Source organism: Rhinatrema bivittatum, chromosome 3, assembly GCF_901001135.1.
Source record: "Rhinatrema bivittatum chromosome 3, aRhiBiv1.1, whole genome shotgun sequence".
In the NCBI taxonomy this organism is placed as follows: Eukaryota; Metazoa; Chordata; class Amphibia; order Gymnophiona; family Rhinatrematidae; genus Rhinatrema; species Rhinatrema bivittatum.
The window spans coordinates 537975269-537990499 of NC_042617.1; the positions used below are offsets into that span (position 1 = coordinate 537975269).

At 41.9% G+C, this 15231-nt stretch overlaps 1 protein-coding gene across 2 annotated transcripts in view; it reads left to right on the forward strand.

Moving 5' to 3' along the window:
• The window catches only part of GCKR (glucokinase regulator), a 142080-nt gene that overhangs the window by 21337 nt on the left and 105512 nt on the right, over positions 1–15231 (forward strand). The window contains exon 1 of one of the 2 annotated variants that reach the window (XM_029596364.1): positions 7501–7611. The exons of the other annotated variant lie outside the window; for it this stretch is intronic. Coding sequence (XP_029452224.1) covers positions 7546–7611 — 66 coding nt within the window. The 5' untranslated portion in view covers positions 7501–7545. Of the gene's footprint in view, positions 1–7500; positions 7612–15231 lie in introns of those variants that run through there. 2 annotated transcript variants of the gene reach the window in all.

Consider the following 15231-nt stretch of genomic DNA (forward strand, 5'->3'; position numbering starts at 1 on the left):
TACAAGTCCAGCCAGCACGAGCCATGTGGATTTTAAAAAGTACACGAGTACGTGCATATCTCCCAGTATGCGCACAAAAATATTTTACTAAAAAGGGGCAGGGTGTGGTCAGAATCTGGTTGGGGCATGGGTGGGAAATGGGCGTTCTGGGTCTCTAACCTAAAGTATGCGCATAAGTATTTATGTGCGCATAAGTTCATGCCATGATCTCCTACTGCATAATTTTACTTCTGCTATGGACAGCGTGTACATTTTAAAATTAAAAAATCAGGGTTTGTCAGTGGGGTTTGAAGGATTAGGGCTAATAGGGTAAAAGGGAGGAAGGTTAATTAGGGAGGGGTTAGGAAGTCCTAGCCTTTACCTGGGTGAACTGGGAATGGACTGGGGAAACTGGTAATTGCATCAGCGCGCTTATCTAATAAAAATCTCCCTGCTTTCGCAATGGAGACAGCATTTGCGCGCACAAGCGCCGTCCATACAAAATTGCACACACGTGTATGCACAGCCGATTTTACATCTTTCGCGTGTACATTATAAGACAGCCACATCCATTCACGCAAGCTGGCATACAATAAGTACGCACTTGGGGCTGTTTAAAAGTTACCGTCCCCGTGTCTTGTGGAAGAAGAAAAAAGACCGAGAGATTTTTGTCTTTAAGAGAGTTGGTTATTTTTTTGGACCATCTTCCAGCTCAGAAGAGCAAAAACCCCATCTGAGGTGGCTGGATTTTGATTTCTGGGCTCTGTGCCCCTTTAAAGTACAGGCGTCAAAGTCAGAGTAGTGCATTGCCCTCCAGCCAGGAAAAGTGGGGTGTGAGCTATCCTGGAGAAAGATCTGATTTTTGGAAGAGCTGTGTGTCAGGGAGGTTTTCCTTTTGCTTGCCGGGAGACATTTTTCCCATTACCCACTCCCTGTCTATTTTTGAAGTGAGTTTTTCTTTCCTATCACTAGGAAGGGACTTGGCCAATGACTCAGAGGCTGTACATGAAAGAAACTGTAGCAATTGGAGTTATCATTTTATTTTTTATCATGATGATTTTTAATTTGTGCCATCCTTGTCTGGTTTCTGTTTTTTAAGTTTCAGTAGGAACGTTTTGTTTGAACAGCACTCCAAGTTTCTGCCAGCTTTTCTTCAGCCTGAGAACCAGCCTGCTAGGAATTCGTGAGATCTACAGATGTGAGTATTTTGGAAGAGTGACTGAAAGTAGCAGTGAAAGTCTGTGCAGGGTACCCACCCCCAAGAGCCTAGGGCCCGGAAACCTGTCCTCCTCCCTGCCCGTTGGACATGGGTTCCCAGGACATAACTACTGCAGAGAAATTGTGAGGAGAGTGTGAGGTCCCGGACAGTGAATGTGGCCCTGGAACTGTGAGGCCCTGTATTAGGGACCTCAAACCAAGAGGGGGGTTACAGCTAGCCAAGGGAAACTGCATTTGACTAAAACTTACTAAACAGTTATTAGGACTGAGAGAAGCCTCTGAGATCTGCTGAACTAGGGTCTGGATTGTAGATGTACACGAATAAAGAGCTACATACAAGCCACTGGATCTTGTATGTACTGTATGCTCAGCAAATCCAGTGTACATGTCATTGGGGACTTTGAGAAGTGTAACGAAGGTTGGACCCTTTTCCTCTTCCTGGGGATTTAAGCTGAAGATGTGGTGCAGAAGCCAAGCAGCCTTAGAGCTCCCACCCATATTGACACTTTGTTGTTGTTTCTGACTCTCTTTGTCTATTTTCTGTACCTACAGTGAGAGCATCTCTTGCTTGAAACAAACTACCATGTAGTACTAGTAGTTAGGATTCAACCTCAGTAAACCTCGCACGACACTGCTCAGGGTACATTACAGCTGTCATTTGTGAAAGACAGTAAGCAAGCAGTGGTAGTACTGCGTGCTAATGGGCTGCTCTCGCACTTACATCATCCATCCTTCACTGACGTACTCCTGAAATCCGCAGAGTCTGTACGGTACGGAACAGTGTGATGGGGCATGCAGTCAGAATTGGCTGTAGTACTGCATTAGCTGCATTACTGTCTGATTCACTGTGTGATCCATCATTCCTAAGGGAAAACGAGAATGTGCTCAGAATATTGGCAGTGTTCTAAAAGCAGATTTATCCATGGCTAAGACAGGTCCACTCAGCCAGTAGGCAGTGGACAGGAGTATTGCATTGTGCTCGGTCAGGAAAAAATGGTTGGCTCTGGAATAAAAGCACTTGGGGTTCAGACATTTAAATTAATCTACAATTTATCCTGAGCACTTTAAAAAAAATAATCTAATCAATTTACATTTTTACTAAGCAGACAAAAGCAAGTTCCTCATCCCTTCAGGATCTCATATTTTTATGACAGGCAATGTTCTCCAATGTTGGAATTCAAATTGCTATGAGTTACTGTAGGATCTCACAACGCAGGGGGTATTAGCCTCCTATTATTTAACAGAGGTGGGAAAAGCAGGGATGTATTAGTCTGAGCCCCTCTCAAGCCTAGGGTGGTGGCAGATATTCCTAAACATAGAAACATGATGGCAGAAAAAAAGTCCATACATCCTATCTAATCTGCTCATCCATACAACTGCTCAGGTCTGCAATCCCTTATGCTTGTTCCATGTTTTCTTGAATTCAGATATTGTCCTCGTCTCCACCAGTTTCAGTAGGAGGTTGTTCCATGCATCCACCACCCTTTTATAAAGAAACACTTCTTTAGATTATGCCTCAGTCTACCCTTTTTCACTCTTATCTCATGACCCTTTCATTCCAGAGTCTCTTTTTCCATTGAAAGAGACCCGGTTCCTTTACATTGATACCTATGGGTTATTTAAATATCCCTGCTCCTGCACCATTAAGGGGGTTGGTGCACCTGGATTGAGAAGATGGCTCTCTTTCATTGCAGTGCATCTTGAGAAGGGGACCAACACATAGCGCTTCTCTGGCCCCATCCCCGCGCCTTCCTGGTTCCAGCACCCTCAGAAGGGAGGAGGGGGGGGATTCCTTTCTTCTCGCTCCCATGCCTAAGGGAGCCTTGAAGATAAACCCAGCCCTGCTGGCTGCTGCTAATGGCAGATCAGTGGTTCTTCTTGTTCTTTGAGTCAGTGTATCCCAACCAATGCACCCTCAAACCTGTTCAGGGGTGCCAAGGAAAAAACTCCTGATGCATTAGCATAGCATTAGCTTACTGCATCGGGAGTTTAAAAAAACCTTTTAATCTATGCATTAAAATGGCGCGCTGAAATCCAGTGCACTTTTTTTTATTAATGCACAGATTATCACATCAGCCTGCAAGCCAGGTGCCCTCATCTCACCAGCTTCTCTCTTCTGCATTTTAATAAAGAGGGAGCTAGTTCATTGTGATTAGTTCATGTATTTCTCTACCCGTCCACCCACCCCCCTCCCCCTCACATCACCCTTTTCCTTTGTTTTCAAAATTGTAAAAAACTACTGGGACTTTCAGTGCTTTCATAGCTCTTTTTTTGTTCAAATGAGTGCTAGCCATCGCTGCACTGCCTGTTCCGTGGAGGTTGGGGGCTACACAATATTTTTGAAAATGTAGGTGTGAGGATAGCTTCGCAAACCCCCCCACTAAATTTTCTCTAGCTGCAACTCCTTTGGAAGTTTTTGCATCTTTGGCATCTTCCCCATGGTTAGGCCTTCCCCTTTTTTGGGTTGGGTCTTGCCCTTTATAAACTAGCTGAGCATGCTCAAAGCAACCTCTTGAAGATCGACTTGGAGGAGAAGCCCTCTAACAGAGACCATCTTGACTGAGGAGTTTGGAGTTGAGCTGGAGTTCCTGGTAGGCCTCATGGCTCACCAAGCAATCTGAGAGAGTTTTTGGAGAATTTGAGAGTTTTTGTGGATTTTGAGACCGATTTCCTGACAGTGAGAGGTCTTTACACACCTTTTCTGGAAGGGCTGGATTTTCCAGTGGTTTGCCCCTGTGCTCAGTTAACAATGAGGAACAAGCTTGTTGGCTTTGAATAGAAGTTCTGCTACGTTTTTCTTCTTTTCGCTATTTTTCCCTTTGGTTATGATTATAAGAGAGGAGAATTTTCCCACCCTTCAAGCAGGGAGGGCATATTGGATATTAACTCAGATCAGAGGAGGAGATTCTCTATAGGGAACAAATAAACTGCAGACCTTGGAATTATTTACTTTTTTTATTTTGATGAGCTCTTCATTTTGGCATGGATTCAGTTTTTTTTTTAGTTGAAGTAAAAACCAATTTTTGTTGAGCCCACTACGGACTGTGGGCTGTGTCTTCGAAGGTGACCTCAACTCCAGTATTATCCATCCTGCTGTGAGTATTTATGAACTGAGGCTTGAAGAGTAATTGAGAGTGACTGTCAGTGCTTTGAAACTTCCTACCGCACCCAAAGGCCCTGGAGATTATATATCTCCTCCCACCAGTGGTTACTCCGGCATAAAGGTGGCTGTGAATTGTGAGTTGTGGCAGAAAAGGGAGGGAATCTGGGACATAGGTGACATATCCCTGGGAACTGTTGGGACCCCCTTTATTCAGGTCTACCAAACAAAGAGAGTGGTTCCCCAGCTTGAAAGGCTGGGGAACCACTGCTTTGAGTGTTTCCCCTCAAGCGATTTTGTAGCTACTTCTCTCTGCCCGTGTTTGATCACAATGGCTTACCACCAGTCTTAGTGATGTGCTGTTGGCGTAGGCTGAAGCTTCCGCCGATCTACCAACTCGCCCCAGATTTCCCACCCCTGCACCACCAGTGTTTCTCCCATAGACCTCTGTACGCATGCCGTTACTGATATTATTAGCCTGTCAACCCCTGCAAGTTTCAGCGCCCTCTGCAGACAAAGAGGTAGAGGGCAGCTTTGTGCTGCTTTCGCCCTCCTGCCCTTCAATGCAGTTTTCTCTGCCCTCCACAACTGCCTCGAGTCCACTACTAGGCTCCTTCCTTTTGGCTTTCAATACCTCCCACTCTTCGTTGTTTCACGTGGCCATGTTACGGCCTCCATAAATGTCTGGAGGCTGCTTTCTGTTGCTGAGTGCTGGAAGATTTCCCGCTTTATTTGTCTTATGTCCTAGGGAAGCTGCCAGACGAGCACCTTTGATGAAACACCTGATAGCTCTGGACTCCTTTCTACCGGCCTTTGCCAGATATCATTCTTATTTATGGTTGATTTGCAAGGCTAGATCTAGTTTTGTCGTATTACTGAAGGGAGCTGTACAGCACACGTCTCATTTTCACTTTCCTCAAAGGAGTTTAAAAAATTGAATTCCATGGTTGGGGCTGGGGAAGGGATTTTTTTTTAAAGGGGGAGTTGAGATTTTTTTTTTAATGATAGGGCACTAGAGTGTGGGATGGCTGTTTATCTTTATAACTCTAAACTGACTTATATGCCATGTGTGGATTGTGATGTTGTTTCCATATATTTTGCAATGTAATTTTCATTTTGCTTTGCTCTGTTTTTTTTTTTAGTCTTTGGCATGTATATCAGATAGAAAATTGTAGTTTACTCAATAAAATGTTTTGACACAAAAAAAAAGTACAATTCCATTTGAGTTTCATTCACCTAGAGTAAATGGGTGTGAAATTCAAACAAAAGGATTTCAAATCATTTGTGAAGATAATTAGGAGTTTCTCCTGATTCATTTTCAGAAAACTGCTTGTATACTCTAGTCGGTGCACTGCATTCCTTGATAAGGTTTTTATCTGTTCCATTTCTTGTTCTATTGTTTGTTTCTCCCATGGAAGCCCTCTGGTTTTAATTGGGGGTTGAGGGAAAGTTTTAGTGTATTAAAAAATGTTTATCTTAGCTTTTACATAGAATACTGGCAGGGTGAGTTCAGCACAGGAGCTTATAGGAGCAATTTCACAGCCATCTGAAAGTCTCTGTCTCCATCTGCTGGTTGGAAGGTATAACCCAAACAGAAACACACTGCTGATCCAGCTTTGAAAAAACCATTCGTTATCGTGGGGAGAAAAAAGTACTGTATATCCCTTGCACCCTAAATAAGGTGGATTTCCTGTTTTCTTCTTTCCAAAAGTCATGTGCTACCAGTCCATGGGTGAAATAGATCCAGAACTGGTTCAGCAGCCTTTCTCAGATGAGATAAGACAAAGCATCCTGTGTCCCTAGATCTGATGAGAAGCAGAGGTAGGAGGCAAAGAAAGAAATTAATTCCCCGGGGATGTGACCTGCTAAACATGCGGAACTCTGTTGCAAAGGTATTCCTCCCACTCTTGTTTCTTCCCCCTAAGGCCTACTCACTGGATTTCCCTATTTCTATAGAAATAATGTACATTTTCTAACATGTCTGGCACTGCGGGAACATGACAACCTCAAGATGCCCCAGCTAGAAACTCTGGCAGATGTACGTGATTGCATGACTGGCATAGGCCTTCGTCCTGATCTTGGCATATTCCTCTGGGAGGGAGGGAGTGCCAGTGCTTAACCTTTTACTGACATTGCCAGGGGCAGGCCAGCGGCACTAGTTTCACTAGAACAAGGCAAGTGTGAGTTTAATGAGCGGATTAATCATTACAGAGGGGAATCTGATAACATTGGAATAACAAGCCCAACATCACTGTGCATCAGAGGCAGAGGTCAGAGTGATGGGGAGATAGAGTGCTCAGCATAGGAACCCTCACAAGCATACACAGAATAAACACTGTACTAAAGAGCAGCGCAACTTTTCTAGATTCAGCTGGTTACAGACAGTTCAGGTCCTCTGTCAGCACGGATTAGGAAGATGAGAGGGACCAGGAAATATAGGCACATTATTGAGACCCCAGATCCTGGGCCAATGGGAGGTAAGAAAACAGAGTATGGTTTTAGTTCCTGTCTCTGAAAGAGTGCTTGTTCTGTTATTTTCTGCTTTGCCTGTTCAGTGGTGCTACATGAAATATTAAATAAGCTTATTTATAAACCCATGTCAGCAATGCAAATGATACAGTTTACTGTGCATTTACATGCTGGGACAAAGTGCACATTGCATGTTTCATTTTACTAAAGTGTAATTTATCTCCAAGGCCTGAGCATGCTGTGAGAGTGGCTAGCATTTTGAGCACCTGCATTTTGCAAATCACTGGAGCCTCCAGTGCAGTCAGGACTCATAAATTGTAATCTGAGAGGGCAATAATGAGCCTCTTTGCAGGCCACCAGGTACAAAATATCTGCAGAACTGCAAACTGATACTCAAAGGAAAACAATCTCAATGGCGTGCAAAACAGGTGCAAAGACCCTGCACTTTGTGCAGGAGTAGATTGCATTTTTAAATCTCAGTGCATTGAAGCAGGTGCAAAAGGTACACACAAAGATTTAAAAATGCAATCTCCTTGCGAACTTTGACTCCCCTGCCCACTTTTCCCATGTCTAAAAGTGCATGTGCTGGGAGCAGTGTGCATACTTTTGTCCACCCAAGGGTGGAGGGAGGGGAATAATCAAAAGGCTCATTTTTACTCAGGTAGATACAAATTTACCCATGTAGCAAGCTTTGATTATTGCCCCACTGAGTTTCCAGCAAACAGCAGATACCTGGAAATGCCCAGCACACCCCTGTAGGCTCTTGGAAAGCACGGTGCATGACCTCTTTTTCCAGTTCCAGGCACCTGACTGATATTGACAAAGGCAATGTCGCAAAGTTATTTGTGAGTACTTAAATTCCAAGGTAAATAGCAGCTGTCAGCATCTGAATATTCTGGTGAGGAACGTTTTTCAGCTGATATTACAGTAAAATCTAATATATTTATTTGGGGAGTGGGGGGGAAAAAGAAGCTATAAAATGGTAATTATTTCTGCTGCTCTAAAGAAAACATTGCCTCCTTCTATTGAGAGACATTTGGCTAAGACATTTGGCTAAGACATTTCTATCTCTGTAATTAAGGGCCCAATTGCTAAGAGCTTTTCCATAGGCACACAGACCAGAGCCTCGTTCACTATCAAATATCTAATTGCCTTTGAAGGTGACATCTCCCTAGCAGCATGTTCACTTGACTGCCACTAATTTCGTGTTTCTTATTTGTGTGCAAAATTCTACTTTTCTTTGCATTAAAAAAAATATATTGAATCATGTTAATAAAAATTATGGTTACCTGTCCCCAGCGCATGCCAATGCTTCTGAGAGCCGAGCCCCATCTTCTCTGGGCCACCATTTTGAAAAAGTATGTTGGAGACAAAACATTTCTAAACATTTACGTAATTATTTATTATTATTTATATCCTGCAATTCTACATTCACCTCAAAATGAGGCATAATAAATTCCAATTACTCTAAACATACACATTTATTTTATTTTATTTAAAATCTTTTCGATAACGTCGTTAAGTTATATACCATCACAACGGTTTACGTACAGGCACATAAATTAAAATTGTTAAATGTGTACGGTATAGTACCAATTCTAAGAAGTGCCAGAGATACGGTTACAATCGTGTCGTAAAAAAAATTGTAATTGTTGAATGAGGTAAATCTTGACCATATATACATGTAAGTTACTTATTTACAGGTATAATTCTCGTGCTCTGTTTAATTCTATTAATTTAGCCGTGAGATAAACTAGTAAGTTACTACAATGCACATGTTGAGAACAGTGCTGTCTGCTGGTGATCTTCTGCCTGATCCTGCATACTTTCTATTCTCCTTTCTCTTTGTAAAAAGCTTGTTTAAAAAGCCAGGTTTTTTTTTTTTTTATTATTTTATTTTTGTTAACTTTTCATTTTCAAAAGACATTACACAGCATGTATCCATCATATACAAATACATTAAGAAATAACAAAAAATCCAATATAGTTATTTTCCATACTGTGAAACTCTTAGAAATCCATTATAGGAAAATTATAGAGACTGGAGGAAAGGAAAAAACTAGAGCAGTTACTTATAACAAATTAATAACAATTTGTGTCCATGCCACATATTACTTCTTTAAACCCCATTTAATTCTATGAAGAATTTAGGAATAGGACTCAAGGTATGAACAAAGTTGATCAGGTTGATTAAACACATACCTAGAGTTTTGAAAAATTAATATGCAACAGAATGGAAACCTTAAGAGAAATTTAGCCTCTCTTTGTACAACCTTATCTCTCATAGACAAAAACTAAAAACTCCTTTCTCCTTAACTGAGTATCTCGGGCAATATCAAGAAACATCCTGATAAATTGACCATGAATTTAGAGTTTTGATATTTAAAATAAAGTCTTAGGACAGTATCTCTCTCAGATATAAATGCCAAATTGCACAATTAATAGAGCCCTTATTTCCATTTCAGAAGATTTTTCCAAGAAATCTGATAAATTTAAATCATTTTCTTTTAACTCTCACTGTTGTTGTTGTTCTTGTATGTTTCCCATTCTCTGGGGCTGAGAGATTATAGTAGATTCTAGATATTACAGGTATAGCCATGTCTGTGTATTTCAAAACATTAATCAAATAACTTTTGAATACCGGTAATTCTTTAGGCGAGATTAAATGTGTTTTAGGAAAATTTAACACTCTTAGATTAAACTTTCTAATTTGATTTTCCAATTGTTCTAATTTATCTGATTGAATCTTTTCAGATTTAATCAAATTTATTTGCACTTTTTCAATCTTGTCTATTCTCACCCCCATAGTATTAACAGATCCTTCCATTTATTCAACTTTTGTCTGCAATATCTTATTATAATTCAGAACATCCTGGACCATTGTAGCCAAATTATTTATCGATTTCTGCATGGAAATTATCATAATTCCTAGAGGTGTGAATCGGAACCGGAATCGGATCGGTTTAGTTCCAGTTCCAATTCAAATCTTTAATTTTTATCGTCCAGCCTGATTGGTTTTTTGTTTATTGGCTGCGCCCAATCCGATAAACAAAAAACCTACCCTGACCCTTTTTAAACTGACCCCTTAGCCTCCCCCACTCTCCCAACCCCCCAAAAACATTTTAAAATTACCTGGTGGTCCAGTGGGGGCGCAGGGAGCAATCTCCCGCTCTTGGGGCCGTCGGCTGCGCGAATAAAAATGGCGCCGATGGCCCTTTGCCCTTACCATGTGACAGGGTATCTGTGCCATTGGCCGGCCCCTGTCACATGGTAGGAGCACTGGATGGCTGGCGCCATCTTTAAAAATGGCACGGGCATGGCCGGCGCAATATTTAAAAAATGGCGCGGGCATGGCCAGTGCCATCTTTAAAGATGGCGCCGGCCATTCAGTGCTCCTACCACGTGACAGGGGCTGGCCAATGGCACGGATACCCTGTCACATGGTAAGGGCAAAGGGCCATCGGCGCCATTTTTATTAGTGGCAGCCGATGGCCCGAGAGCGGGAGATCGCTCCCGGCGCCCCCACTGGACCACCAGGTAATTTTAAATCATTTTGGGGGGGTTGGGAGCATGGGGGAGGCTAAGGGGTCAGTTTTAAAGAGTCGGGTTGGGTTTTTTTTTATCGGGCCATCGGCGCCATTTTTATTAGTGGCAGCCGACGGCCCGAGAGCTGGCGATCGGTCCCGGGGCTTCCACTGGACCACCAGGTGATTTTAAAACGTTTTGGGGGGTTTGGGAGGGTGGGGGAAGGTAAGGGATTAGTTTTAAAGGGTTGGGGTGGGTTTAGGGGTTGTTTTGGTGTGCCGGTTTTCCCGCCCTCCCCCAAATAACTCCCATTAGTGGACACAAACCCAATTAACGATTTTTCACGATAAATCGGGGGAATTTCTATTGTATTGCACTCTTTAACGATTTTTTGACGATTTAAAAAATATCGGACGATATTTTAAATCATCAAAAAATGATTCACATCCCTAATAATTCCTATTTCCTCCAAAGTAAACTTCTTAGGCATCATAATAGGCATAATAGGCATGTCAATCATCGATTCCCCTTGACTTCCTTCCATTCCTTTCTCCCTAGGAGCTACCTCAGGTTGTAATTGTTGTGCGTTTATTCCACCAATTTGCTCTCCAGAACTCAGAACTACTGAGTTCACCGGGGGGGAGATTAACACACTCTACTCCCCTCTGATCACAAACTGGTGAGAAAACCAAATTTATCTTAGGATCCTCAAAACTGAATTCTCCCCCTCTCCTTCCTGTTGGAGGCTCAGGTGTTTCTGGGGCACCAGGGCTCAAAGATGTTTCATAAGTCTGGGGAGTTTGACCCTGCTCCTGGCCCAACTCTCCTGCGACTTCACTTCCTGGTGTTATCAACATGGCTCTTGCAAAAAGGTCCTGAATTCGTGGCTGATTATCATTCACTATTGGTGTGGAGGAAATCTCTCTTGTTTTCGCTTTCCTCTTGGTGTGTGGCATTACCAAGAGGGAAATATAGCCACGATATTTCAAGAAATTAAAATATACCTTAGAAGCTGACTTCTTGCTGACACAATCAAGATCAATTCCTCCAGGCTCCGTTGGCCGCTGATATCCAAAGAGTTATATTCCCCCGCCAATCCCTGGCAATCCAGGCTAAGCCAGGCAAAGCCGCTCGCCGACGACTATGTCGCGCCGTACAGACGCTGGTTCTATGGGCATCTGTAACTCCTCCCTCCGGCGTCAGAGTCCAGCGGCAAATATGTAAAAGGTAAATTAGAGCTGCTTCTGCTAGCTCCAACAGGCAAAGTCAGTGGCAGGGTCTCATGGCACAGACGCCGGTTTTATGGGCGTCTGTAACTCCTCCCTCCGGCATCAGAGTCCAGCGGCAAATATGTAAAAGGTAAATTAGAGCTGCTTCTGCTAGCTCCAACAGGCAAAGTCAGCGGCAAAAAGCCAGGTTTTTAAACTCTTTTTGAAGGTTTTGAGGTCTTTTTGTAATCTGACCTCTAGCGGCATTGTGTTCCACAGTGTTGGGCCTGCTGATGATAATGCCCTTTCCCTAACTTGGGTTAGTCACGCTGTCCTAACTGAAGGAATGGTTAGGAGTGCTTTGTTGGCTGATCTCAGGTTTCTGTGTGGGACATGTACCCGTAGTGCTGTGTTCAGTCTGCCTTTTCGTCGTGTATTAGTTTATGTATTGTACATAGGGTTTTGTATTGTAGTCTCTGTTCTATTGGCACCCAGTACACATGACAACCCACCTCCACCCATCTTCTCCCCTGCAAATCCTGCCCATCCAACTTAAAACACCCCACTTCCACACAGCTCATGCTACTAGTTCAACCCATATAGTTAAACAGAAGCAAAGGAACAATTGGGAAGATGATCTGAGAGCTGATAAGGGTTTATGCCAAATTAAGGCATTCTGCAAATGTTGAGGTCTCCAGTCTATGCAGACATTTGTATGCTATTGTCAAAAATTCTAAACTTCAGCCTATACTAGATCAGCAGCCAGTGCAATTCTTCCAAGACTGATGTTATATAATCCCATTATTTCTTACCAGGTAGTAAATGGGCCACTGTATTTTGGATAAGCTGTAAACATTACAGATTAGCCACAGATGCCCCCCCCCCCCCCCCCCCGTTATATAAAGAGAAGAAGTAATCAATGTGGCTTATCAGCAAGATATAGATTTAAGTTGCCATTAACAGACTCAGAGAATAATGGTAGCAACTGGAGAATAAGGCACAGATAGAAGAAAGCAGATTTCACCACCATAGAAATTTGATTGTGCATAGTTAACGTCTTATCTAATAAAACACCAAGGATACATTCATATTGTTTAGGGACTATCTGAATCTATTCTAACACCAGTAGGTGACCCAAATACTTTTCTCTTCTAGACAACCAATGCTCTATTTTTAAAGGGCTGATTTTGAGCCTAGAGGTTGTCAACCAGCCTACAACTACATTCAAACAAACATTTGCTCTGTTCATTATCTGTTCTTGATTTTTTTTCAAAAAAGATAATCAATTGCAAATCATCTGCGAACAGATAACAATCTATAAAAACATTTCTATCAGAGCAGCTAATGGGGCCATGTAATCATTAAAAAGCAATTGTGATAATACAGGCATACAATACCAAACCTTGTGGGCTGATGAACATTCTGAGTTGCAATACACATGATAAGATCTATCACACAAAACCAAGTTAAGACTGTACCAGCAACCACCCCCAGGCAAGCCAATTGATCAAGGAGAATACTAAGATTCACTAAGAACATGAGAAATTGCCATAATGGGTCAGACCAAGGGTCCATAGAGCCCAGCATCCTGTTTCTAACAGTGGCCAATCCAGCCTACAAGTACCTGGCAAGTACCCAAAAACAAAATATATCCCATGCTACTGATGCTAGTAATAGCAGTGGCTATTTTCTAATTCAACTTGATTAATAGCAGGTAATGGACCTCTCCTCCAAGAACTTATCCAAACCTTCTTTAAACCCAGTTACAGTAACTAATAACTACATCCCCTGGCGACAAATTCCAGAGTTTAATTGTGCATTGAGTGAAAAAGATTTTTCTCTGATTAGTTTTAAATGTGCTACATGCTAACTTCATAGAGTGCCCCCTAGTCCTTCTATGGCAGGGGAGAAGAAAAACTGATACTTCACGCATATCCAGCATAGCTCTCTGCTTCAACGGCAGGAGAGAAGAAAAACTCATACTTCGCGCATATCCAGCATAGCTCTCTGCTTCAACGGCAGGGGAGAAAAAAAACTGATACTTCACACATATCCAGCATAGCTCCCTGCTTCAACGGCAGGGGAGAAGAAAAACAACCAATAAGGGCTGTATAACATAGTCTGGGTAAAACAAATAAGCATGGGTGTAGCTTGCTTATTGCGGCGGTTACTACCCCTACTACCCCTAACTAATCAAGCTAGATATTTCACTTGGATGCAGCTCCATCACTGCTCTCTACATTAATGGTGGGGGTGGAAGGGAAATAGAACCAAGAGCTAAGAGAAACAGATAAGTATGAGAGAAAAAATGTGTGAAGCTTGCTGGGCAGACTGGATGGGCCGTTTGGTCTTCTTCTGCCGTCATTTCTATGTTTCTATGTTTCTATATTATCCAAAAGAGTAAATAACTGATTCACATTTACCTGTTCTAGACCTCTCATGATTTTAAACACCTCTATCATATCCCCCCTCAGATGTCTCTTCTCCAAGTTGAACAGCCCTAACCTCTTTAGTCTTTCCTCATAGGGGAGCTGTTCCATCCCCTTTATCATTTTGGTTGCCCTTCTCTGTACCTTCTCCATATCTTTTTTGAGATATGGTGACCAGAATTGTACACAGTATTCAAGGTGTGGTCTCATCATGGAGTGATACAGAGGCATTATGACATTTTCCGTTTTATTCACCATTCCCTTTCTAATAATTCCAAATATTCTGTTTGCTTTTTTGACAGCCGCAGCAGATTGAGTCGACGATTTCAATGCAGCAGTAAGTTCAAGCATAATGATGAGGGCATCTAAATCTTTATCAGCTCAAACGCGGATCTCACTAATCATACTCAAAAGAGCTGATTCTCTTCCATGTCCCTTCCAGAAACATATCTGGTGAGGATCATAGGCTTGAATCTCATCCAGATAATTCTCAATAACTTTCACCAGTTAAGGCAAAGTAGACACCAATCAATAGTGTACTGGATCATTAACATTTTAAATATTTTAATATTTTAAAATTGTCTAAACATTTTAAGCGCTTCTGACACTCTACCTGCTTGAAGGTAAAACTAAACATGGTAACAGACCTAGCTTTTTTCTTATTTAACAACTTTGGTGGTATTGGGTCAAGCCAAATACAGTGTATGCTGACCAATCCTAATATTTTTGACAAATAAACCTGAGAAACCCTAGCAAATTCTGAAAAAATCCCTTCTTCTTTTCCTCCCATTCCCACCTCTGATATTTCTAACATATTCAGGATTGAATCTCTAAGGACCTGTAAATTTGCAGATCATTCCTATTAAAAGGATGCACCCCTAGCCTGGCTCTACTACTTGATTGCTAGTTACTCCCAAGATTCTTGTAAGAACCAAATTTTAGATTCAAAAGATTGAGCCAAGGATTCACTGATAATGTTAGAAACCCCCCTTTTGTAAGTTATTTTCTTAACATCCAGTCAGGTGTTTACCTGGAAAAACTTTTGGGGTTTGTTCTTAGTCTTATTCAATTGGTCAGCAACAAATCTTTTTGTTTTCTTCATGAGATCTTTATACTGTTTAATCAGCATACTTAAAGCTGTCACTAGTTTGGTTTCTTCTCCATCACCTCTCTAAATGCCATACCTATTATTTCTACAGTCCTCAGAGAGGTGAGCCAATTTGCCACCTCCTGCAATTGCATATTCCAATCAAGTACTGTACTTGCTTATCTAATGGTTCAATCGATGAACCAGCAGCAAAGA